The 25,873-nt window shown below is 41.9% G+C and overlaps 2 protein-coding genes across 15 annotated transcripts in view; one reads left to right on the top strand and one right to left on the bottom strand.

Annotated features, from left to right (window-relative positions):
- CENPJ (centromere protein J) overlaps positions 1–21,081 on the top strand; it is a 44,608-nt gene extending 23,527 nt beyond the window's left edge. For 5 of the 6 annotated variants that reach the window (XM_055096562.3, XM_055096561.2, XM_055096560.2 and 2 more), the window contains 10 exons: positions 89–221; positions 4,558–4,723; positions 11,260–11,484; positions 14,726–14,810; positions 18,458–18,522; positions 18,751–18,858; positions 19,669–19,809; positions 19,887–19,971; positions 20,045–20,165; positions 20,754–21,081. In XM_055096562.3, the coding sequence (XP_054952537.2) occupies positions 89–221; positions 4,558–4,723; positions 11,260–11,484; positions 14,726–14,810; positions 18,458–18,522; positions 18,751–18,858; positions 19,669–19,809; positions 19,887–19,971; positions 20,045–20,165; positions 20,754–20,946 (1,322 nt within the window). In that variant the 3' untranslated portion in view covers positions 20,947–21,081. Of the gene's footprint in view, positions 1–88; positions 222–4,557; positions 4,724–11,259; positions 11,485–14,725; positions 14,811–18,457; positions 18,523–18,750; positions 18,861–19,668; positions 19,810–19,886; positions 19,972–20,044; positions 20,166–20,753 lie in introns of those variants that run through there. The other variant, XM_063595691.1, reaches the window with a different exon arrangement.
- Positions 21,082–23,472: 2,391 nt separating this feature from the next.
- RNF17 (ring finger protein 17) overlaps positions 23,473–25,873 on the bottom strand; it is a 133,281-nt gene continuing 130,880 nt past the window's right edge. For all 9 annotated transcript variants that reach the window (XM_055096554.2, XM_055096552.2, XM_055096553.2 and 6 more), the window contains 2 exons: positions 25,680–25,788; positions 23,473–25,237 (listed from right to left, as the gene is read on the bottom strand). In XM_055096554.2, coding sequence (XP_054952529.1) covers positions 25,690–25,788 — 99 coding nt within the window. In that variant the 3' untranslated portion in view covers positions 23,473–25,237; positions 25,680–25,689. The remainder of the gene's footprint in view (positions 25,238–25,679; positions 25,789–25,873) is intronic.

The following is a 25,873-nucleotide window of genomic DNA, read 5'->3' as shown; positions in this document are numbered from 1 at the left end:
TTCTTAGCTCTTAGTGTTACTAGCTAGCTAGTGTTTTTGCTGCAGTAATGCCTTTTTTGAAGTTCAGTATTTATGGCCTATTTCATAGGTGACAATGCTCGATCCCAGGTTTTGAGAGAGAAAATTATTGAATTGGAAACAGAAATAGAAAAGTTTAAAGCTGAGAACGCATCTTTAGCTAAACTTCGCATTGAACGAGAAAGTGCTTTGGAAAAACTCAGGTACGTTTGGGTCTGTAAGTTGGGAAAAAATATGCAGTGACTCAGTTATACCTTTAAGACCATCTATAAACAGTCTGAAACAATTTAAATCAGTCAAACAAATATAACTGAAAAGGAGGTGAGATCTGTATCGTATAAGTTTTTTTTACTGAATAAAATGACCCAGTGTAGTCAATGATGTGTACAAGGGAATTTTTCTTAGTGGAGAGATCATAAATTAAAATTTGAAAAACAGTTTGGAGCTATGGTACCTTCAAGTGGCACTTTGGCTAGTTAGTTTATTGGTTTCTCTGGTCTGCTGTAACAAAGTACCAGCAACTGGGTGGCTTTAAACAATAGAAATGTATTTTCTTGTGATTCTGGAGGCTGTAAGTCCAAAGTCCGGGCATCAGCAAGGCGGGCCATGCTGGCTCCTCCAGCTTCTGGTGGTTTCAGGCACACCTTGGTATGTCTTGGATTGCAGCTACATCACTCCAGTCTCTGCCTCTGTGGTCACATGGCCATCTTCCCTCTGTGTGTGTCTTCACATGGCATTCTCCTCTGTGTGTGTTTGTCTTGGTGCCTCTTTTAAGGATAGGGTCATATTGGTTTAAGGGCCCACCCTACTCCAGTATAACGTCATCTTAACTGGCATCTTAATTGTATCTGCAAAGGCCCTATTCACAGGGATTGGGACTTCAACATATTGTTTTAGAGGACACAACTCCACCTACAGCAGTCGATAGTATGACATATCGTCTCCTACCCTAGGTCATGATCTTACCTGACTTTATTGGTTAGCAAAACTTGAACTGAACTTACATGAGGCTATTTATATATATTATATTTATTATTTCTCTCTATATAAATTTTACGTAGACATATTTTTTAATTGTACTTGTGAATAGTACTAAGTTCTGTTGCAGGAACATACTAGTACTTTTTATTCCAGGTGTTGCTCTGGGTCTTGTTGGGGATATTATATGTCACGTACACACCGTATTTGTTTGTTTTTTGGTATTTGTTACTTTAATGTTTGAGGAGAAGTTCATACAATTGTAGTTCCCATGGCTGCCTGCTGCGGGATTGGATCTAGGGGATGGTAGCTGCTATGCAAATGCTGAAATTCATCCAAATTTCCCAGCCTCTTTGTTCTTTAGCACTCCCCAGGATGCTGCAAGTCTTTCGTTAGTGTCCAGAGTTCCGAAATGGTTGATTCTGACAGGTGCTGCTAGTTCAATAGCTGCTTTGGTGGAGGGACTGATTGTTGGAGCTTCCTACTCCACCATCTTCCTTAACATCTCTTCCGTATTTCTTTTCTAAAACCTGAAAAATATGAATTCTAAAGCACATCTGGCCCATAAGTTCCAGATAAAGGTTTATAGACAGCTATTAATCCACTTAAAAAGGAAATTCGGTTACTATACTATAATCTGCAGTATGCTTAAAAATCAAATTCTGAAAATTTGTTACTTTTTAATGGAAACATCTTTGTTTTTCTGCTGATACATACTGTAAATATATGCTTATCATAGTAGTTATGGGTAAAATGTGGAACTTATTCCAATCCGTTCTCCACCCAAGATCACTTTTAAAACGTGTCTGCTTCATTATTTCAAAACGGACATCTTTTTCTTTTAAAGAACATTTAAGTCATAAGATAATGGCTGGGTTTTTGTTTTTTTGTTGTTGTTTTTTGTTTTTTTTAGCATTTTCCCTATTTTGGTTTTGCTTTGTTCTAAGCAAAATTCAGTCCTCGAATTTAGACATTGTGTTATCCTTCCCAATTTACAGATGAGGAAACTGATGCACTGAGAAGCAAGTTTTTAAAGTTTACCTCCTTAGTCAGTGACAGAGAGCCTCAGTGCCAGCCTAGGCAGTGTGGTTCAGTAGAGCCCTGGGCTCTACTGTATGGGCTCTTTAATCTGCTTTTTATTTTATTTTTATTTTTTTGAGACAGGGTCTGGCTTTATCACCCAGACTGGAGTACAATGGTACAATCTTGGCTCACTGCAACCTCTGCCTCCTGGGCTCAAACCATCCTCCACCTCAGCCTCCTGAGTAGCGGGGACTACAGGCATGCACCACCACGCCCAGCTGATTTTTGTATTTTTGGTAGATACGGGGTTTTGCCATGTTCCCCAGGCTGGTCTTGAACTCCTGGGCTCAAGTGATCCCCCTGCCTTGGCCTCCCAAAGTTCTGGGATTACAGGCATGAGCTATGATGTCCAGCCTTGCTTTTCATTTCAACAACATAATAGACATCTTACCTATTAGCACACCCTAGTCTTCTGTATCCTTGAAATGACTATATTATATGAATGCTACTGTGACTAATCAGTTAATGGAAATTTAGCTTGTTTAGAATTTTCCACATTATAAATTATTCTGCAGGGAATATCATCATATGTATAAGATACTTTTTATTTAAAAATCTACTTCCTTGTGATAAATTTTAAGAATGTCCATTGCCCCAGTCAGCATCTGAGGCTTCTTCTCACCCCTTTCCCCATCACTGGAGTTGAGCGTTAGCAGTCTTTCAAATCTTGCCAACCTGATAATTATGCCATCTTTCACCTGCTAAAGTTTGCATTTCTTTAATTATTGATAAAGTTGAGCATGCTTTTATATTTAGTGGTCATTTGTGTTTATTTTGTAACTTTCTTTGTGATCTTTGCTCATTTATCAGGACATTTAACTTTCTCAAATGTGCCACAAGTATTCCTCCCCCAGTGTTTGCTTTGACTATATGATTGTGTGCACACGGTCGACATTTTGAATAGTCAATAAGAATGTCTTTTACCTTTTCTGTCTGCTCTCCCTCCAGTGAGGCAGGGAGAGACTTGTCCGGTCTCAAGGCTTTAAATGCTGTTACGCCCCAGATCCAGATCTCTCGCCCACATCTCCTATCCCACTGCCTCGTTGTTCCCTCTACCTGGAGAGCTGATGAGTGTTTAAATTGATCATTTAGAAAAAGTGAGCTCCTGATGTTCCCTCCTGAACTTACTCTTCTCTTCTTCTTCCCTGTCTCAGCACATGAGTCTGCTCTTCCATTTGCCCAGTGGAAAAATCTTGGAGTCATGCTTGAGTCTTCTCTTGCTCTCTCAGTCCATTTCTAACCCAACTGCTTCACTGCCTCAGAGCTGCCACTCTCCACCAGGACCCCATTGGCTTTCTCTGGTTATTAAATTCACTTCCTAGCAGGTCTCTCTGCTGCCTGCGTCTGTGCTCTTCACACACATCCAGAGCCAGCCTGCGTTTGGACGGTTCATCTGATCAAGGCCTCCTTCCTCTTTTTTTTTGAGATGGAGTTTCACTCTTGTTGCCCAGGCTGGTGTGCAATGGTGCGATCTCGGCTCACTGCAACCTCTACCTCCCAGGTGATTCTCCTGCCTCAGCCTCCCGAGTAGCTGGGATTACAGGCATTCGCCACCATGCCTGGCTAATTTTGTATTTTCGGTAAAGACGGGATTTCTCCATGTTGGTCAGGCTGGTCTCAAACTCCTGACCTCAGGTCCAGCTCCTGGCCTGATCTGCCCGCCTCGGCCTCCCAAAGTGCTGGAATTACAGGAGTGAGCCACCGTGCCTGGCCTGTCTCCTCCTTTTTTGACACCTTCTCCTGCTACCCATCCTTTGCTCACTCTGTTTTAGTCACACTGGCCTCCTGGCTGTTCTTTGAACACCTCAGGCACATTCTTGCCTCAGGGCCTTGGCACTTGCTGCTCCTTCTGCCTGTACTGCTGTGTGTGGACACCCTTGTGACTGGCTCTCTCATTTTCTTCAGGTTTCCTTCATGTTATCTCAGCAAGATAAGCCCTCACATACGACACAGTTTCACCCTCCCACTCTGATATTTTCTAAACTTCTTCCTTGCTTTATTTCTCTGTAATGCTTCTAATATTCCATGTACTTATTTATCTTTATTATCGTCTGTCTTCCAATAGAATGTAAGAAGCTGCATGGGAATACATTTTTTTTTTGAGACAGAGTCTGTCGGTGTCGCCCAGGCTGAAATACAGTGGTGCGATCACAGCTCATTATAACCTTGAATTCCTGGGCTCAAGCCTGCCTCAGCCTCCCAGTGTTGGGATTATAGACTTGAGCTACTGTGCCCAGCTAGAATGTTTGTTTTTTTCACTGTGGTTTCCCCACTACTTCGTCGAATGCCTGATTCATCGTAGGCACCCAATGAATGCTTATTGGATGAATGCTTTAGTGAGTGGATTGGCTGTTATTTCAGGCCTATGGATTGAAGATGAATTCACTAGGACTAGCAGTTACTAGCCTGTCAGCAGGTTCTGCACATCACTGCACTGAGATGGTCTCCTTAGGTGATAACATAGTTTGGTCATTTTAGGAAAGAAATTGCAGACTTCGAACAACAGAAAGCAAAAGAATTAGCTCGAATAGAAGAGTTTAAAAAGGAGGAGATGAGGAAGCTACAAAAGGAACGTAAAGTTTTTGAAAAGTATACTACAGCTGCAAGAACTTTTCCAGATAAAAAGGAACGTGAAGAAATACAGGTATGCTAGTTCTTTATGTTATATTCCTGTAAGTTAGTAAAGGTGACAATCTTGTAAGCATCTCAGAGTTATTTCTTATGTCAAAGCAAAACTGTGTATCAATCCATTATTCATTCATTCAGCAAATAATCTGTCTGAGACGGTGTATCAGGAATATCTTTGGTAGTCTGACTTTTAGAGTAGAAGATTTCAGTTCTTTTCTTACTAGTGAAGTCTTCCTAGAAAAGACCACGATAATGTCATGGATGAATTAACAAGCCTGGAGTTGGAAATTCACTAGCGTTATGTTGTGTTAATCTTTTTGACCTATCACCCACCAAATATTGTTAGTTCTGTTCATTTATCATAATTTATGGCTGTAAATAACCAGGTGTTTAATTCTAAAACTTATAAACTGATAGGCCAGGTTATCAGTCTTGTTCATTTCATAGTTAGAAGTGGGCATGCTAAAACTATAAACCTTCTAGAAAAAAATAGGTGAATTTATTTACGACATTGGCATATCCGAAGATTACTAAGAGAAGACACAACTAACTATAAAAGAAAAAATTGATATATTGGACTTCATCAAAGTTAAGACTTATCAAAAGAGAAATTTAAAATGGCTATCCATTGCTTCTAGCATAAAATGCACCTTCCACTGTCTGTATTTTAATTACTAGCATTTTTGAGTTCCATTCTTTGCTTTCTTCCTGTCTCATGCAGCCATCCTTGAGCAATCTCACCTGCACACCTACAGCTTGAGTTATTGAATAGCATGGTGCTCAGGGTCTTTAATTCTCCTTCTTTATTTTTGTGGGAAAAAACGTACCATTATGTTTTGGTTAATGCTTAGTTTATTAAATCTAATATGTTAGATGTTGACAATATTAAAACTTTATTTCAAAAGGTAATATAAATATATTATCATTCAAAAGTCACAAAAAGATGGGTGGTGAAATTCCTCCCTCACCCTTGCTCCGGCCACCTATTCAGTTGTTTTTTGAAAATAATTTTTTATTATAGAAAGTTTCAAAAATACATAAAAGTAGCAAGAACAGAATGAATTCCCATATTTTACCAGTGATCATTTTGTCTAATTTCATCTCTCTCCCCGCTGTACTCTTTTTTTGCTTTTTAATCTGGAATTTAAAAAGTGAAATCCCAGACATCTCCTCATTTCACCTATACATAGTCTAGTATGTTTCTCTGAGAAAGACACCTTTAAAAAATAAGACTATTGGCTGGGGGCGGTGGCTCACTCATGTAATCCCAACACTTTGAGAAGCCAAGGCAGGCAGATGGCTTGAGGTCAGGAGTTCGAGACCAGCCTGGCCAACATGGCAAATCTCCATCTCTACGAAAAATACAAAAAAATTAGCTGGGTGTGGTGGTGTGCCTGTAGTCCCAGGTACATGGGAGGCTGAGGCAGGAGAACCACTTGAACCCGGGAGGAGGAGGTTGCAGTAAGCCAAGATCATGCTACTGCACTCCAGCCTGGGTGACAGAGTGAGACTCCATCCACGGCGGGGGGAACAATTATCATACCTCTGTCACACCTAACAAAATTTACAGTAATTCCTTAGTATCAAATAATACTTAGTCCATATTCAGATTTTCCAAGCGTTTGGTATCTTTTTACAGTTGATTTGTTTGCATTCTAATTCACCTCTCGAGGCAGCCAGTGTTATCAATCTCATATTTTCCCAGAGAAATTCTTAGAAAGTACATATATACATTCATGATGTTTTTTTAAACATTAATGATAGTTTACTGAAATCATTATGTATCTTAACAGAACATCTTTGTTCTTTGTTTTATTATTGTATGGAATTGTAATATGTGCCGTAATTTACTCACCTAAGCACTATGTATTTCTGTTCTTTTTCTGTTTACAAGAATCCAAGAAGGGCTGTACTGAATAACTGCGCATATGTGACCTCTCCCAATCATTCTCCCACTTATTCATTCAGCACATGGCTACTGAGTACCTGCTGTGTAGCAGGCATATACTGGCAATGCAGCAGTGAACAAAACAAATCAATCCCTGTCCTCATGTAGCTTATGTCCTGGAGTATATCTCTAGGATGGATTCCTACAAGTGAATTTTGAGGTTAAAGGTATGTACATTGATACAAATTGCCAGATTATCCCTCCATAAACATCATGCCAAATTTTAGTTCAGTTTTTTATTTTTATTTTTTGACACACTCTGTGGCCCAGACTGGAGTGCAGGGGCTCAATTTCAGCTCACTGCAACCTCCGTCTCCCAGATTCAAGCGATTCTCCTGCCTCAGCTCCCCATGTAGCTGGGATTATAGGTGCCCACCACCATGGCTGGCTAATTAATTTTTAGTTCTACTAGCAATTCTTAGAGTGTTTTTTGTTCTCTACCTGATAGGTAAGAGGTTTAAAATTGATTTTAAACTTAATTGAATTTCTTTTAAACAATCTGAGTTATAGTTACAAATTTAGTATGGCTGTTTTTAGTGAACAAGACATATACTTGAAACAGTAGTTATAACAAATTCTACTATCAGAAAACTTCACTAAATTAAAAACCATAGCCTAAAATACATGATGGGTTTGTCATTTCATTTTTCTTTCTGGATCTCCTAGGATTAGAGATAACCTTGCTGTGTTATGAAAATCTTACCAGATCCAAAGGGAAAAAATAACCTCCTTAGACCACACAAGGTTGTGAGATTGATTGCTTTTTTTCCTTCTTCTCTTTCTCATAGCTCTGATCCTGACTACTTCTTCCAAGGATTCAAACCAGAGCAAACACACTTCTTTTTGTTGTTGTACTTTGTTAGATGAATAACGTGGGTTTTCTTTTCTTGCAACTTGATGCCTTTCCCTCACAAGATGTGTCCTCTGATTCTCAGGCTCTGCAGTCCAGGCTGCTAGCTCTTATCCCTGTGTGGCTATTTCCATTTAAATTAATTAGAGGTAAATTGAAAATTCAGTTTCTCATTCCCATTAGCTACATTTCCAGGACTTAGTAGTAGCCACCTGTGGCTGGCTGGTGGCTGCCACACTGCACCGTGCAGGACTGGGCATATCCTCACTGCTGGCAGCTCTGGGCTGTGCCCATCAAGGGGCTTGTTGGGTGGCAAGGGGCTGGGCTGGTGAGTTGCCGTCCCTCTTCAGGAACTCATTCTTGAACTCTCGCCTTTGTTCGTTTATATGACTTCTGGTGTTGATTGAAGTTTGGACCCTGTTCGTACTTGGTTATCATGTGTAACCCTGGGTATTCATTATTTCTTGCTGGTTTTGGTGCAGTTCCTTTTCTTCCTTACACCATTTGGCTTATTCATAGTTCCCCGTATTTACCTTTCTTTTTACTTCTGTGCAAAAATATACTTTAAAAACAGATATATACTTAATAGAAAACAAACCTATGTTTATTGATACTCTATTAAATCATCAAAAAATTAAGGAGAGGGCATATTTAACCTTCCTTTACATTACAGTTATGTTGAAAAATATTAACTATTTTATTTTGGGTATTCATTCAGCAAGTTTATTGAGAACCCCTTATGTACTAGACACTTGTAATCATTGAGGAATTGATGAGTTAGCAATTTCTGCCCTCCTGGAATTTATATTCATCATTACTGAGTCGTAGCTTTTCACACACTCAGGTTACTCTAATTAATTATAAAATTTCCATTTTGATATTTAAGTGGTCCCAACTTGACCAGTGGGGGAGCCCCTTTAAGTCCATGGCTCCCTTGCCATTTAGTGCTGCCCTTGGCGTTTTGAGAGCACTGCTTTCTGGAACAACGGGTTATTTAAGACTATTTGGTTTTGGCTTTCTTTCTTCATTTCCTTTCTTTCCTTCCTTTTTTTCTTTTCTTTCTTTTCTTTCTTGACGGAGTCTCACGCTGTCACCCAGGCTGGAGTGCAGTGGCCGGCCCCTCCCGGCTTCACGCCGTTCTCCTGCCTCAGCCTCCCCAGTAGCTGGGACTACAGGCACCCGCCACCACGCCCGGCTAATTTTTTTTTGTATTTTTAGTAGAGACGGGGTTTCACCGTGTTAGCCAGGATGGTCTTGATCTCCTGACCTCGTGATCCGCCCGTCTCAGCCTCCCAAAGTGCTGGGATTACAGGCGTGAGCCACCACACCCGACCTTGGCTTTCTTTTTTAAACCTGCTCGGGGTCTGGCATCTACTGCGCTGCAAGGAGCCGGGCTCCTCCGGGGCTGCTCTGAGCGTAGAGCCTGTGGAGGTTGACAGAGCCGGCTGCGCCTTCCGCAGGTGCGGAGTCCCCTCGGCCTTCCCTGCCCTGGCTTCTGCGCTTTCTTCCCGTTTTCACGGCGCTGGCTCTCAGCCGTGCTCACCGGGACCTGGCAGCTGCCTCTGCCTGAGCCTTGCCCGCGGGACGTGGAGGCCTTGCCTCTGAGCTTTCGCGCTGCGCTGGAAGTCTGCGCCCCAGCCGCGGATCCCACCCGCCAGCCAGGCCTGCTGGCTTCACCCCGCAGGTCGTTTCCTCCTGCCAGTTTCCCCTCCCGGCTCCTCTCCCGTCTGTCTGGGTCTGGACCCTCACCAGTCCCCCAGCCTAGGGGCTCCCCTCTCTTCCTCTCCCCCATCCCCAGGGTCTCCACTGGCTGGCTGCGGCCTCTCCCTCCCTCTGCACCCCGAGGGCGTGTCATCCTCCACCCACTCCATCCCCGTGTCCCGCCCACGGAGCCCACCCTCCGCCTCCGCCTTCTGTCTCCACCGCGCGTTCTGCCCCCAGCTTTCTCATCCTTACCGCCGGCTGGCATTTCTTTAAACAAAACTCACTCAACCCCACAGCCCTATCTGTGTTTTCCTTTGCAGCAAAACTCCTTAAAAGCCTTGCCCATATTCACTGTGCCTGGATCTCCAAATCTCACCAGCTGTTTTCGCCACACGCCCTGCAGCGCGGCCTCCGGTCATTCTATGGCACTGACACGGCCCCTCTGGAGCCACTGTGAACCCCCAGGCCTCATCGCGGCCGTCTGCCAGTGTCCATCCTGGTGCCGTCTTCCCCTGTGCTTGGGCCAGAGGCCTCGAATCATTCTCGAGGCTTCTCTTGCTCTTCCATTCCTTGCTGTTCTGACAGAAAGTCCACTCAGATTCCAGTTGCCACCTCTGGGTTAATGACTTGCTGGCGGCTTGGCCTCCGCTCTTACCCCGTCCCTGTCGCGTCGCTCCAGGTGACAACGGATCCCCTTCGCTCAGACACCTCCATATGCCTCTGCTTTCCTTCCTCCAAGAACCTCAGTCCCTATGTGACTGGGCCCTTTTTCCCCTTCCTGTCCCTGGCCAGTCCTCCTGCCATTTACTTGTCATCTGCGCTGGTCCCTTGTAGTGCTGGCACTGTGCCAGGCACCCTCCTGTTGCTTCCCACACGCGCTGCCTCCCCAGCTCTGTTCAGTGACACCCAGCACGTGTCATCCTGCCTCCCCACACAGCCCCGCCACCTTACCTGCCCTGGCCACTCTCCCGTCACCCCCTCACCTGCCCCAGCCACTCTCCCATCACCCTCCCACTGTCCCCGGCAGAGTGAGCCTCATGAGGTGGAGCTTTGTTCTTAGTATAATAAGGGCCTGTGACAGTGCCTGATAACAGATATTTTGTAAATATTAATTGCTCTTGAATTCTGAACCCATTTAGACTTGTATTTTACCATTTTCGTATTAAATCCATATTCCTGCATGATAAAAGTGCTTACCAGAAATTTTTCTTTTATTGGTCATAATCCATCTCACAAATGGGAAACCTGATATTCATGGAGGTTGTGGATCTTACCTTGTTTTAAGCATTCAAGTCAGAAAACTCGGATGTGAACCTTGATGTCACCCAATCCAAAGTCCACACCCTCTGTGGTGGGGCCCGGATGTCCTCTCCATCCTCACCAGGCTGCCGTGTGGCTGCCGCAGGGATTACTGAGGTGCAGGGGCATGGGCCGGGCCGCGCCTGCTGCCTCACCACTGATGGGCTTCGGTGCCCTGCTCCTTCCTCGACTCTAGGTCAGTCGCTATCACTTGCAGCTGCACGTGATCTCGAATTGCTTCTAGACATTTCCAGCATATTCTTCCCTTATTTTAGTCTATCTAAAACAACTCATTTTTCTGGAAATTTATTTCTTCTCATGAATTTCAGATAGTTTTCAGGGCAGGTAGTTTTGACTTTGGAATCTTTTATTCTTTAGCTCTACTCTTCCTTCAGTTATTCATGAGTTCCTATTGCATTTCTTCTTTTTGGGATCTCCCCCCTGGATCCCTTTCAGTTAATAGCTCAGGTGAGGTCTTTCCTACCTCTTGGCAGTTTTCTGCTGTCAGCTCCCATGTGCTGTCTGCCTTCCTTTCTCCTGGCTTCTGGAATTAGTTTTGCTGATGGTCTGCGGTGAGACTCTGATCCCCTCCTCCCGCCGCTGAAAACCACGACATTCGTCTTAAATGTCGTCTGTTGACTAAGCCTTCCCTTTCTTGCTGGCTATTCTGTTTCATTGCTGGGTCTCTATTCTTCTATTGTTTTAATTCTGGTAATGTAGTAATGGTTTTTTTTTTTTTTTTTTTTGAGAGACTTTAAAACAGCAAATAGCAGATTTACGGGAAGATTTGAAAAGAAAGGAAACCAAATGGTCAAGTACACACAGCCGTCTCAGAAGCCAGATAGAAATGTTAGTCAGAGAGAACACAGACCTCCGGGAAGAAATAAAAGTGATGGAAAGATTCCGACTGGATGCCTGGAAGAGAGCAGAAGCCATAGAGAGCAGCCTCGAGGTGGAGAAGAAGGACAAGCTTGCGGTAGGCGGGGAGGCGGGTGGGTTGTGTCAGGCCAGGGGGAGCTTCAATATCTGAGCATTCAAATTCATAGAGTCAGAAAGTAGAATGGGAGCTGCCAGGGGCTGGGGGGCAGTGGGGAGTGACTGTGAATGTGGACAGTTTCCATCTCGTAAGATGAAAAGTGTCCTGGAGCTGGATGGAGGGCGATGGTTGCACTACACTGCAGATATCCTTAATGCCACTGAAGTGTGCACCTAAACATGCTGAAGACGGTGAATTTTATGTGATATCTATTTTACCACAACTAAAAAGATTTTTCAAGCATTGCTGTAAACGGGTACTTTGCAGACTCATTTCTCTAATTCCTATGGAGGAGGTTTGCCACAGTAGGCAGATCATCTCTGTTAAAACAGACCAGGGAGATTTTGGCCAAGAGTGGCACGCATATGACACTTTTTAATCAAGTAATTGGTCTTTCATTCATCTCTGTGAACAACCAGGGTGTGCCAGGCACTGCATTAGGTGCTTGGGGTACAGCAATAAACAGACAAAATTCCTTGCCCTTATGAAGCTTACATTCCAGTGGTGGAAGAAAGACTGTAATAAGCCAAATAATAAAACGTGTGGTGTGTGAGATGGTGACGAGACCTTCGGAGAAGCAGGGCTGTGGAGTGGCGTTGCCGTCTGGGTGGGACGGTCTGGGAAGTGCATGTAAGGAGTGGCCTGGGTGGCCGCCTGAGCCTGCAGAGGAGCCCCAGGCTGCAGCAGCACCTGAGTGGGCCTGAGATGGGGCAATCGGATTAGTGGGCGAGGAGCGGTGGGCCAGCCCTTGGGGTGGGCTGGGACAGTGGGTGGTGGATGGGATTCCTAACAGATGGCAGCATGCACATGGGCATTTTTTGAATGAGTGGGAGTCTGGAGGGCTCTGAATGAAGGGTGGCCGGGCCTCTTATTTTAGCTCCGACTGCTGTAGACTGGGAACAGGTGGAAGGGAGCATGGGCAACACCAGGAATGCAGTAGGGCTTGGGGGGACTGGGTGGCAGTGGCGGGTGGAGAGAAGCAGACGTGTTTGTTGTTGAGCTGTGTGTGTGATTGGTGGTGACAGCAAGGAAGGAGTCAGGAATGGCCTCAACTGTGCTTAGTTTTGTGTTTTGGTCTCATGAAGGTCCCACTGACTAGGAGCAACTGCAAGAAGGGAGCACATGGCCACCAGGAACTCAGGCTTGGACAGGGGAAGTTGAAATGCCTATGAGACACACAGGAGATCCGACTAGGCAGCTGCACACGACAGCACAGGCTCCAGTTGGGGACACACACCTGGGGTCGTCCCAATGTGTGATACAGCACCGGGCAGGGAGAGGCCAGCAGGGCTGTGAGTAGGCAGGGAGGAGCAGATGAGCAGCTAGAGAGCAGGAGGCCAGGAGTCCGTGTGGTGTCCTGAGAGCAAGTGAAGAAAAGGCTGCAAGGAGGAGAGTGACCACCTGTGTCAGGTGTGGCAGTGACTCAGAGGAGGACTGAAATCGGCTATGGGGTTTACCAGGGAGAAGGAACTGTGGGCCTTGAGAAGGACTGTTTCTCTGGAGTGTTGAAGAGGGAAGCCTGATCGGCTGGGAGCGGATAACAGCTTTGTTTAATAGTTTTGCAGTAAATTAAGGACATGAGGGTAGTGGCCATAGGGGAATTTTTTTTTTTAAGACGGTAAAATTAACAGGTGTTTGTATACTGGTTGGACTTACTCAGTGGAGAGGAAAATATTGACGCAGGAGGAAGTGGAAGAATTGCAGAAGCACCATACTTGGTGAAGTGAGAGGAGCTGGGTCCAGGCAGCGAATGGAGGGCAGGCTGTGGCCAGGCGATGGCCTTTGTGCCCAGAGGCGGGAGGTGCAGGCATAGCCCAGGCTCCTGTGAGGGCAGAGGCAGCAGGAGGGGAGGAGATGCAGAAAGCCAGAGGTCATCTCTGTGAACAAAAGCAGAGGCTGGGGGAATAGAGTGATTTGTGGCTGTACCTGGGCCAACCTGGGTCAGAGACTGAAAATTTAAAATAAGAATTGCACATATTTTTTTCTTATTCAGCTTGTGGTCATCCAAGTGAATGCCACCAAGTGAGCAGAGGGAGGGAAGCTGACAGTGTGTGTGACAAGAGTGCCTGCTGCATAGCATACTTTAGCTGCATGAGGACAGTGTGGGCCCAGAGGCTTTCAGGACATGGCAAGCACTGGGGGTCGAGGACCCGCAGGGCCATGTCAGCTGTGAGCGTGGTCAGGGGTGGGGAATTAACAGAATAAGCTGCAAAGACAGGAGCGTAATGAGAAAGTAGCATTCTTCTCCCCGCCGCTCCCAACCTTTTTAGTATGAAAGCTTCCCAAAATAGAGAATAGGTGAAAGAATAGTACAATTAACACCTGGATATCCACTTGGATTCAACCACTAGGAACATTTTGCCATAGTTATGTCTATGTTTCACTGAACCATTTGAAGGTACTTGTAGGAATCATGGCAATTCACCCCTAAATGCTTTAGCATTTTATTAAATTGCATTAACTTTTGAAGAGACCAGGCTGATTGCTTTGTAGAATGCCCTACCTTCTGGATCTTTGTAAGTAGAATGCTTTGAAATTAATAATTTTGTGGTTATTGATAATTGCAGATGTTGATAGTATTGATAATGACAAGTTCTAGGGTTGACCATTGGGGTGTGGAGCTGAGGTAGGACACCAAGAAGGACGGCACTGGAAGCATCATCTCCTGGCAGGGACGGACATGGCGGGGGCTGGGGCAAGTAGTATTGGGGCTTAATTTGGCCAGAAATGGAGGTGGGGTGCAGAGAGGACTCACCCCACCTCATCCTCATGGGGAGTGCTCAGTGGTGGTCTCGGAGAACTGGACTCAGGTGGACTGTCCCAGTGGGAGTGGGAGTGGGGAGCACCCAGGAGAGGCTTTGTTCTCGAACACCATGAGCTGAAGGGCCTGTGTGCTCCTCCTCTGCTCTGTAATGGTCAGAGGAGATGGTTCAGGTAACCTTGCCTACTGTGTCCTAACTTGAATGAATGTTTGTCAAAAGGAGCACGCGTGCGTGTGTGTGCACACGCGCAGTGATTCCTAGATAACAGCTTGTTTGCTTTGGCCTGTTGTATAAATGAAAACAATATGAATAAACAAAACCCACAGCATTCTTAGCACTAGCTGAGTTTTATTAGTTTCACTTAGTGTATTAATAGACTAACACTCATTTTAAATAAAAAATTATCTCTTATACTATAGAACACATCTGTTCGATTTCAAAACAGTCAGATTTCTTCAGGAACCCAGGTAGAAAAATACAAGAAAAATTATCTTCCAATGCAAGGTAAGAGGCTGCATGATCTTTTTATAAAACATTTCAGAATGTAAGGAATAAACAATTTATACCCAACTTAATAAAACATTTCTTAATAAATGTTTTTGAACATTTGAATGAATTTGAATTAATAAATGTAATTGAAGCTCCTGTGCATCATCTTATTCCGCCAGTTAATTTCTACCCTGATAATGGTCCATGCTTCGGTTTTAAATTATTTTACCTTGTTGCGTTCATAAATTGTTATACTGTTCGAGCATCCCAAATCTGAAACTTTTTGAGGGCAAGCATGATGCTCAAAGGAAACATTCATTGGAGCATTTTGAATGTGGATTAAGGATGCTCAACCAATAAGTATTTGCAAATATTCCAAAACTTGAAAAAAAAATGGAGATCTGCAATACTGCTCCCAAGCATTTCTGATAAGGGACACTCACCCTGTAGTATTGTTTCATATTCTGTGTGTCCTTCTGCAATTTGTTTTTTTCTCTCAATACTGTATGACTTACCCATCTTAACACATAAAAACTCCAGTTGATTGATTTTAATAGCTATGTAGATTGCATTGTATACTTCCACAGTTCAGCATTCCTGGAGATGGGCAATTAGGTTTGCATGATAATGAATAGGGCTGCAGAGCGTGTCTTGATCCTGTGGCTTCTCTAGGATATATATGAAGAGTAAGATGCCAGGCCATGTCAGCTGGAGGTTTTCCCTTTGCTCTGCAACATGGTTGTACCAGTTTTTTTTACTGTCAGCAGAGTATGCTCTTCATACTTGCAAACACTTGATCTGGCCAGACTTTAACATTTTGGCCAGTTGATGTAAAATGGCGGTTGATTCCGTGAGCTGGTAAGGCCCTGTGAGCATGTTTTCTTACATTTAGTCAGCATTTGAGGTTCCCCTTTTGTGAACTGCCTGTTCATTTCCTTTGTCCATTTAAAATTTTGGATGTGTGTGTGTGTGTGTTTCTCCTTATAAAGTATTCCGCATAGTAATCCTTTGTCAGTTACAAGCACTGCTAATATTTTCTCCCAATCTGGGTTTGGCTTTTCAGTTTGTGTTTTTTTTAATGTATGTTTTTCCTTGTAATGTTGAATTTACTAGTCTTTTTAAATAGTTTTTGGTTTTCATGACTTTAATTCTTCTCAATCCTCAGGCCACAAGTACACCATTTTCTTCTATGCGCTTTTGCATTCACATCTTGAGTTTTTAATCTGGAATTTTAAAAAATTATTTTTGTGAAATAAATTTAGTAAAGATATATGCAGTTTGACAATTAGAAAGCAAATACTCGGGTTACCACCACCTACGTAAAGACATAGATGAGTGGCAGCCCGGAACTGCCCTCTGTGGAGCCCGTGGCTTTTCTTGATGGCACTCTCATTTTCTCATGCTCTGCTTTACTGCGCCTCACACAAACTGTGGTTTTTGGAGACAGAAGACTTGCAGCAACTCTGCACTGAGCAAGTCTGTTGGTGCCATTTTTCCAACAGCATGTGCTCACTTTGGTAGTATACCTTAGCAGTCCCCAACCTTTTTGGCATCAGGGACCAATATTGTGGAAGACAATTTTTCCACGGACTGGGGTAAGGGGCATGGCTTTGGGATGATTCAGCACCACATTAAATTTATTGTGCACTTTAATTCTAATATTATTACATTGTAATGTATAATGAAATAATTATACAACTCACCATAATGTAGAATCAGGGGGAGCCCTGAGCTTGTTTTCCTGCAATTAGATGGTCCCATCTGGGGGTGATGGGAGACAGTGACAGATCATCAGGCATTAGATACTCTAAGGAGCGTGCAACCTGGATCCCTCGCATATGCAGTTCACAATAGGGTTCTTGCTCCTATGAGAATCTAATGCTGCTGCTGATCTGACAGGAGGTGGAGCTCAGGTGGTAATGCAAGTGATGGGGAGCTGCTGTAAATACAGATGAAGTTTCGTTGGCTCGCCCACCCGCTGCTCATCTCCTGCTGTGTGGCCCAGTTCCTACAGGCCACAGACCAGTATACCGTGGGGTTTGGGGCCCCCTGGTATAAGTGGTATACTTATAATCTACATAAATTGCAAATCAGTATCTTCTCCTAGTTCATGGCTTGTCTTTTTGCTCTTTATAGTATCTTTTGATGAACCTAAACTCTTAAAGTAGTTCAATTTCAGTTTTTCCCTTTGGGCAGTGCTTCTTAATTCTTTCCCTATCTTGGGGTCATAAACATCCCTCCCCTAGTATCTACCCAGCTATTCCAGCACTGTGTATTCCCTAGCTTCCACTGTCCCCAGTTTTCCTGTTGTAGGTATTTTTAGGGTGGGTTCACACAGTCCTCTAGACAGTGTGCTTGCACCTGGAGCCTGTCTATGCCCACGGTCACCTCTCGTTATCCTGCCCAGTTGGTAGATACTTTGGGGGTTCAAGTTAATGTTAGTTCATAATCAGCCTGGGAAGAATTAAACTTGATATATAGTGGGTTTGAATCCTGGTTCTGCCTTTTATTAGTTGACAACCTTAGTAGGTTATTGAACCACTTAGCCTTGGTTTTCTTGCCATAAAATGGGAATAATATTCTAGTCTTTTCTCTAAAGGTGGTTATGAGAAATGATGTCACACAGCTTTATAGTTTAGTTTGCACACATAACCTGTGGGGGTGCAGCATGACATTCTTGTGTCATCCCAAACAGAGCACTCCTGCTATCCCCAGAGCCTTGTCTGCCATCTGCCCCTTTGCTCAAGCCTAAACCCCTGTATACTCCCAGTACTTTTTCTGTTATCCTTCACCATCCACTCCCAGTAGTCCCTAGACTGATCCCTCTGATGTTATTTTCTGGATCTATTAGTTACATTGAATCATATGAAATTGCTGATGTGTGGCAGTTTGGGACCTATAAATCAGTGATTTCCTGTGGTGTAATGGAACCATTCCTGTCTCACAGGCACAGCACAGCCGCCTCACACGCCCAGCAGCTTGTTGGCTGACCACCTGCCTCCGCTCTCCTCCTTCAGGCCATTCTCCCGTAATATCCAGCTCCGTTACACTTTTTAACATGTAGGTCAGATTCTGGCACTTGCTCGACACCCTTCCAAGTTGAGTGTTTACAATATGATCCATTGGCACATAGGATGAAAATACTGGCACTTGAGTGTATTTTTAGAGATTCACCTCACTTTGTTGTTGGTGGGGGCATGTTTATTTTGTAATGTATATGTTGCTGGTACAGTATGTGATTGGTGTGCTGGACATATTACAAAAAGTTTATACCATAGCCACAAGGGCATTTATGTTTTAACTAAATACCCAGTTATTTGGTGAAGCCAAATTCCACAGGTCTTAGATGCCTCTTTTATCTGCACCTTACACCTTGTCATTGTCTCTGAAATACATTTGGGTCTGTCTGTCAGGCTGTTTCATCACCTGTCTCTTCCCCAGGATTGTAAACTCTGAGACAAGATACTGTCTTTCTTGGACATCTAGGACTTAAGTACCTGTGTCGGAGAACTACAAATTAGTAAAGAAAAATATTAAGACATCCTTAACTAATGGATAAAGGACAGCAGTTCACAGGATATGAACTAAGGAAATGTGTGATCATACTAATAAAATTTTCAATTAAATATTAAATCTAACTCTTGACAATTTTATTCTAATAGGCAATCCACCTCGAAGATCCAAGTCTGCACCTCCTCGTGATTTAGGCAGTTTGGATAAGGGACAAGTAAATCTCTATTTTTATATATTCAAACATACATTACTTAGGCTTGAAATCAATTTGTTAATAGACTTATTTCTATTAACGTGGTTTCTAAACCACGTGTAAAAAAGAGTTTTTACTTAACATTATAAATGTTATATTTTGTAAACACTAGTCCTAGAACCCTATATCAGAATCTGGCTTTGGAAGTAAGAGTAGGTTTTAGCTGCTTGAAATGTGTTGTGCTTACAGGCTGCCTCTCCCAGGGAGCCACCTGAACCACTGAACTTCCCAGATCCTGAATATAAAGAGGAGGAAGACCAAGACATACAGGGAGAAATCAGTCATCCTGATGGAAAGGTTAAAAAATGTTTTTGAAATAATGAATTCTATAAAAAATAAACGGGTTAAAATAGTTGAAACACATAGAATCTAAAATAAGGGCTCTTTGGACAAGATGCCTTTAGTTGCCATTTCTCGTTCAGAGATTCAGCAAAAGGCGGCATACAATCTCTGTATGATCTTTGTTCTTACTCCAAAGCCTTTGTAATCCTTGGCACTTCTTAAAAGCTTCTGTTCATTCTAGGTCTTCCTTTCTTGCAGCCTTTCTTATACTGATCCTGAGTCAGGGACCTCTCTCCTCATCTCCAGCCAGCACAGTTTTATTCTTATGCTTAGGAAAGTTTCTTAGTGGGAAAACTGCCTGGGGGTTCCAGCTAAAGGGAATGAGGAAGAAAGGGATATATACAGGTTAGAGGTGATGAGGGAATTTTTTCCTCAGGTTTATGGAAAATTTACTTTTCGAATACCTAATCTGGTCCATTTCTATTGAAATTATAGGGTTGGAGTGCTATCCTTGAGGAATGAGAGAAGGACAAAGAACAACAGGCAAAGCAGTAGTTAGACTTTCCTGTACAACGTCTACTTTAGGGTAACAAATTGTTGATAAGGGAAGGTTTTCTTTTTTAGGTAAATTCCAGCTAATACATGGAAAAGGAATGAGAAAATTAGAAAATCACGAGTTTGCTACTCCTGATGAAATAAAGGATCTTTTGAGGGAATGTTTTACATTTTATTACAAAAAATTTCAAAGTAGGCAGTTGGGAGGAGAATTAGGCATATTTTCGTCAGGAGAAAATCTTAGGTGATAATCTTGTGTTGGTTTTTTAGGTGGAAAAGGTTTATAAGAATGGGTGCCGTGTTATACTGTTTCCCAATGGAACTCGAAAGGAAGTGAGTGCAGATGGGAAGACCATCACTGTCACTTTCTTTAATGGTGACGTGAAGCAGGTCATGCCAGACCAAAGAGTGGTATGTTTCCAGAGGTGTTCTCCTCCATAGTTTAACCATCTCTGGAGAAAAGGCAGACTGACTGTGTGTCTTTACAGATCTACTACTATGCAGCTGCCCAGACCACTCACACGACGTACCCGGAGGGACTGGAAGTCTTACATTTCTCAAGTGGACAAATAGGTACAAACTTGCTCCACCCTCTCATTAAATTCTTCCTTCCTTCAAAAAATATTTACTGTAACTTTTTAAACAGAAAAACATTACCCAGATGGAAGAAAAGAAATCACGTTTCCTGACCAGACTGTTAAAAACTTATTTCCTGATGGACAAGAAGAAAGCATTTTCCCAGATGGTACAACTGTCAGAGTACAACGGTATGGCACCATTATGTTCACAGAAAAACCACTCAGTGTGACACCTGTTCATCTGTGCTCAGAAGGTGCCCCAGCCTTGCGTTTCTGATGATATGCGACACCCATATTTATTAGGGGGTTCAGTTTGAATGAATGTCCCACAGGCATGTCAAGCAGTCAACTTGATGTGAATTATTTTTCACATTCTCCTTTTTTGTTCCATTCTTTCAAAACAGATTTTAAGTCTGATCATGCCCCTTCCCAGGAATAACTCTCTTCCCCACCTGATACAGAGCAAACACTCAGATGGTTTTTAAATTAGTGGAAAAGAAGGGTCCCTTTTAATATAACAACCAAAAGGAAGAACACAAGTTGAAAAAAGTTACTAGGCATTTTGTGATGAAAATATGAATGATTAAAACAATGCTAATCTGATAATTGGAACTATCACCATGAAGCAGAAACACTGTAGAAAGTTACAATTATATAGGGATAACCAAGGGATGTCTCCAGAAGTAGCTGCCAGAATCAAAAGGCTACTTTTCAGTAGTTTTTCTGTTGTTTATTTTCTATTTTTTTTTTTAAGAAATCATATTTTAAATTTTACAGTGATGGCAACAAACTCATAGAGTTTAATAATGGCCAAAGAGAACTACATACTGCCCAGTTCAAGAGACGGGAATACCCAGATGGCACTGTTAAAACCGTATATGCAAACGGTCATCAAGAAACGAAGTACAGATCCGGTCGGATAAGAGTTAAGGACAAGGAGGGTAATGTGCTAATGGACACGGAGCTGTGACGATCCTTATGTGATCATGAAGTAACAGTAACTGACTTTTTATGTTAAAAAATGTACATTTACTGTGGATTCTGTTTAATTTATTGTGTATGTGTGGGGAAAAGATTGGATTCTAAAATAAAAGTTTACCCTGTGGCATCTTCATTTTTATATTTGAAATGCAATGATTGATAGCTCTCATTTATAATTCACTACCCTGTCTTTCAATAGACTAAGGAAAGCATTTTTACTGTTTAGAAATTGTGTACAGGTTTTTACAGTAAGTGGGTGTGTTTATTGCTTAGAAATGGCTATAAAAACCAAGAAGTACAGGAAGTACATCACCTAGATGTCCCACAGACACATCAGCCATAGAGCACTGGACTTGTACAGAAAGTGTACTCAAGGAGTAAACACGTGTCTGTGTAGCCAAAATATTACTATGTTCAGTTAGTACCAAAATTAGAGCATTTGATCTACTACAGAGGATCATTAATTATTATAACAGAAAGAATGGGAAGTTAGTTACAACAGTGGATGAATATAAATAGGTCACACACAACAGGTAGTAATCATGGTGAAGAGAAAACAGTTATAACAAGGCTGACTTTGTAATGTAATGTCTCAAAATGGGACACTTGAGAGTGGAGGGGGGCATGAACGATGACTAGCCAGTGTTAACCCATGGACCACAGCTACCCTGATGTTACCACAGTGAGATTACTGTAGCCTCATGGAAGCAAGATGTCCCTGAAGGATGGGCAAGTCACTTACTTGTAAATTTATATAATAATTACAGATTGGTCTAGATAGACCTTACCTGTCACATATACTATGAATCAGGTTTTGTTAATGAAATCTATCAATTCTGGGTGACTTAACTGAATATGAAAAATAAAACTTTTTGAAGAATATAAGTACAGATGTATCTATATACATGATGTATCTATATAGATGTATCTATATAGATGATGTATCTATATAGATAGATATATAGATATCTAGATATATAGAGACGGGGTTTCACCATGTTGGCCAGGCTGGTCTCAAACTCCTGACCTCAAGTGATCTAGATAATCTAGACAGATATATCTATATACATAGATAATCTATATAGATATCTATAATCTAGATATATCTATCTGGATTATCCAGATGATATATCTGGATAATCCAGATAGATTGATCTATCTATCTATCTGGATAATCCAGATAGATTGATCTATCTATCTATCTGGATAATCCAGATAGATTGATCTATCTATCTATCTGGATTATCCAGATAGACTGATCTATCTATCTATCTGGATAATCCAGATAGACTGATCTATCTATCTATCTGGATTATCCAGATAGACTGATCTATCTACCTATCTGGATAATCCAGATAGACTGATCTATCTACCTATCTGGATAATCCAGATAGACTGATCTATCTACCTATCTGGATAATCCAGATAGACTGATCTATCTACCTATCTGGATAATCCAGATAGACTGATCTATCTCCCTATCTGGATAATCCAGATAGACTGATCTATCTCCCTATCTGGATAATCCAGATAGACTGATCTATCTCCCTATCTGGATAATCCAGATAGACTGATCTATCTATCTATCTGGATAATCCAGATAGACTGATCTATCTATCTATCTGGATAATCCAGATAGACTGATCTATCTATCTATCTGGATAATCCAGATAGACTGATCTATCTATCTATCTGGATAATCCAGATAGACTGATCTATCTATCTATCTGGATAATCCAGATAGACTGATCTATCTATCTATCTATCTGGATAATCCAGATAGACTGATCTATCTGGATAATCCAGATAGACTGATCTATCTATCTATCTATCTGGATAATCCAGATAGACTGATCTATCTGGATTATCCAGATAGACTGATCTATCTGGATTATCCAGATAGACTGATCTATCTGGATTATCCAGATAGACTGATCTATCTATCTATCTGGATTATCCAGATAGACTGATCTATCTATCTATCTGGATTATCCAGATAGACTGATCTATCTATCTATCTGGATTATCCAGATAGACTGATCTATCAATCTATCTGGATTATCCAGATAGACTGATCTATCAATCTATCTGGATTATCCAGATAGACTGATCTATCAATCTATCTGGATTATCCAGATAGACTGATCTATCAATCTATCTGGATTATCCAGATAGACTGATCTATCAATCTATCTGGATTATCCAGATAGACTGATCTATCAATCTATCTGGATTATCCAGATAGACTGATCTATCAATCTATCTGGATTATCCAGATAGACTGATCTATCAATCTATCTGGATTATCCAGATGATAGATCTATCTATCTGGATAATCCAGATAGATCTGGATTATCTAGATAGATCTATCTAGATTATAGATAGCTATGTAATCTAGATAGATATCTAGATAGATATATCTATATATCCTTACCTCTCCTGAAATATCTATAGAATATACCTATATATAGATATCTACAGATATATAGATGATATATTCTAGAGATATCTCAGGAGAGGTAAGGATTTTTAAATGAGACAAAAAACACAAACCTTAAAGGAAAAGGTTGATAGGCCAGGCATGGTGGCTCACACCTGTAATCCCAGCATTTTGGGAGGCCAAAGTTGGCAGATCACTTGAGGTCAGGAGTTCGAGACTAGCCTGGCCAACATGGTGAAACCCCGTCTCTACTAAAAATACAAAAATTAGCCAGGTGTGGTGGTGCATGCCTGTAATCCCAGCTACTTGGGAGGTAGGACAATCGCTTGAACCAGGAGGCAGAGGTTGCAGTGAGCTGAGACCATGCCACTGCACTCCAGCCTGAGTGGGACTCTGTCTCAAAGGAAAAAAAAAAAATGTTGATAAATGAACGAACATTTCTGTCAAATGATGATATTACAAAACAGGGGAAAGGCAAGCCCCAAATTAGAAGACAAACAACTGATCAAGGATGACTAGAATACATTGTTTCTACAAATCAGTAAGAAAATTGCAAATAACTCAATAGAAAAATGGACAAACTATTTGAACAAGCAATAAACAAGTGACGGAATGGTCACTAGCTAATAAACCAGTGAATGCATATTCAATGAGATATGCACTGATGAGATACCTTTTCTTACTAATATCACAGTCTGGCAAAAGTCTGGCGACACCAAGTGCTGGCAAGGAACTCAGACAACTGGTGGTGGGATAAATTGGTAGAATTACTGTTTAGAAAGCAAAAAAGTAGTTGTGAAATAATTGTAAAAGTCAAAAAGCAACCCCATGGCCCGGCAAATTCCATCACTATGTATATGTACTAGAAAACCGCTCATGTATACAAGGCTCCTAAAGAGGAACATTTATGAGAAAAAAACTGGTAATGGAATATCAGGATAAATTATGTACACAGATATAGCAGTAAAAGTGAATAGAGTTATACATACCAACATGGATTAAAGAGCAAATAAAATAGAAAATAAAAATTGTGTGACAGCAGATACATTAAAAAATACCATGTCATTTATGGATGCATTCATATGTAGTAAAACTATAAAGATTTATATGAATGATAAACACCAAATCATAACAGTAGTGTTCACCTCTTAATATGCTTTGGCTGTGTTCCCACCCAAAATCTCGAATTGTAATCCCAATGTGTTGGAGGAGGGACCTCGTGGGAGGTGATCAGATCACAGGGGGTGGTTTCCCCAGGCTGTTCTCATGCTAGTGAGTTCTCACAAGATCTGATGGTTTTATAAGGGGCGTTTCCCCCCTTTGCATTTCTCCCTCCTGCCACCTTGTGAAGAAGGTGACTTGCTTCCCCTTCCCCTTCTGCCATGTTTGTAAGTTTCCTGAGGCCTCCCCAGCCATGTGGAACTGAGTCAATTAAACCTCTTTCCTTTCTAAATTACCCAGTCGCAGGCAGTTCTTTATAGCAGTATAAGAAGAGACTAATACACTTCTACAGAAGGCAGGGGGAATGTGCTTGGGAGAAGCCTTTTTGTACTAATGTCTTAAGTTGAATCATTAGGTATAAAATGAACTAAATTTTTTTCATGTGTCTTAGCTATTTCATTTTGAAATTATGGTAAAATGAAACAAGCAAATGTTTGGAAGCGAACATTTATTTACTTTTTTTCCCCACACAATTCCTAACAGTTCAATTAAAAATGAGAGGTAAAGCACTAGTGCTGAACAAGTTAGGAAAATTAAGCCTGAAATAGTCTAAAGACAAAACATAGTCTAAACATAACAGAATTCTTCTAGGCTTCTATAGATGCTCTGCACTGTATACCTGAAAAACAAAATGTGTTATTTTAAACCTTTGCTTAATGTAAATGTTCAAGTGTAGCTGAATCATTTCTTATGGACAAGATAAAAAGTTAGCTGGCTACCCATGTAAGTACGTGGTATGAGGATGGTGACTGCTCAGTAGTTCTATGTGCTTAGCAGATATTTATGTGCTTAAAATTATTTACAGTGGCCACTCTCTCCTGCTCTTCCTATGTACCCTGGTAATGTCAGAGTCATGACAGCCCATCCAAGCATCCTTACAGATAGGGGACCTCTTTGATACTAGTGCTGAATAGGTGAGAAGGGCCTATGAAGAAATCTGGTGGAGCGTTGCTGTCATTCCTTTGAGAAATCAAGGAAAATCCATGGGTGCTTTTCTGATCAATCTAGCATTAATCTCCACTAGTCCCATGCCTTATGCTATGAAGAGAATGAGAACTTACACTTAGGCACTTATTCATCTTTATCTGCAAGCCCCATTTCTACCAATGGCATATGAACTGGATGCTGTTCATCGTCATATAATGTCACTATCTGTTCTGGTGCTGGAGCCTAAAATTAAAAGATACAGTTGTCAAGAAAACAGTAATGTCTTTGCTGCCTTTTCCCTCTCATATCTGGCCATTCACACGGGTGT

Source organism: Pan paniscus, chromosome 14 (assembly GCF_029289425.2).
Source record: "Pan paniscus chromosome 14, NHGRI_mPanPan1-v2.0_pri, whole genome shotgun sequence".
NCBI classification, from domain to species: domain Eukaryota; kingdom Metazoa; phylum Chordata; class Mammalia; order Primates; family Hominidae; genus Pan; species Pan paniscus.
This window is presented reverse-complemented; position numbering and strand designations above follow the sequence as displayed.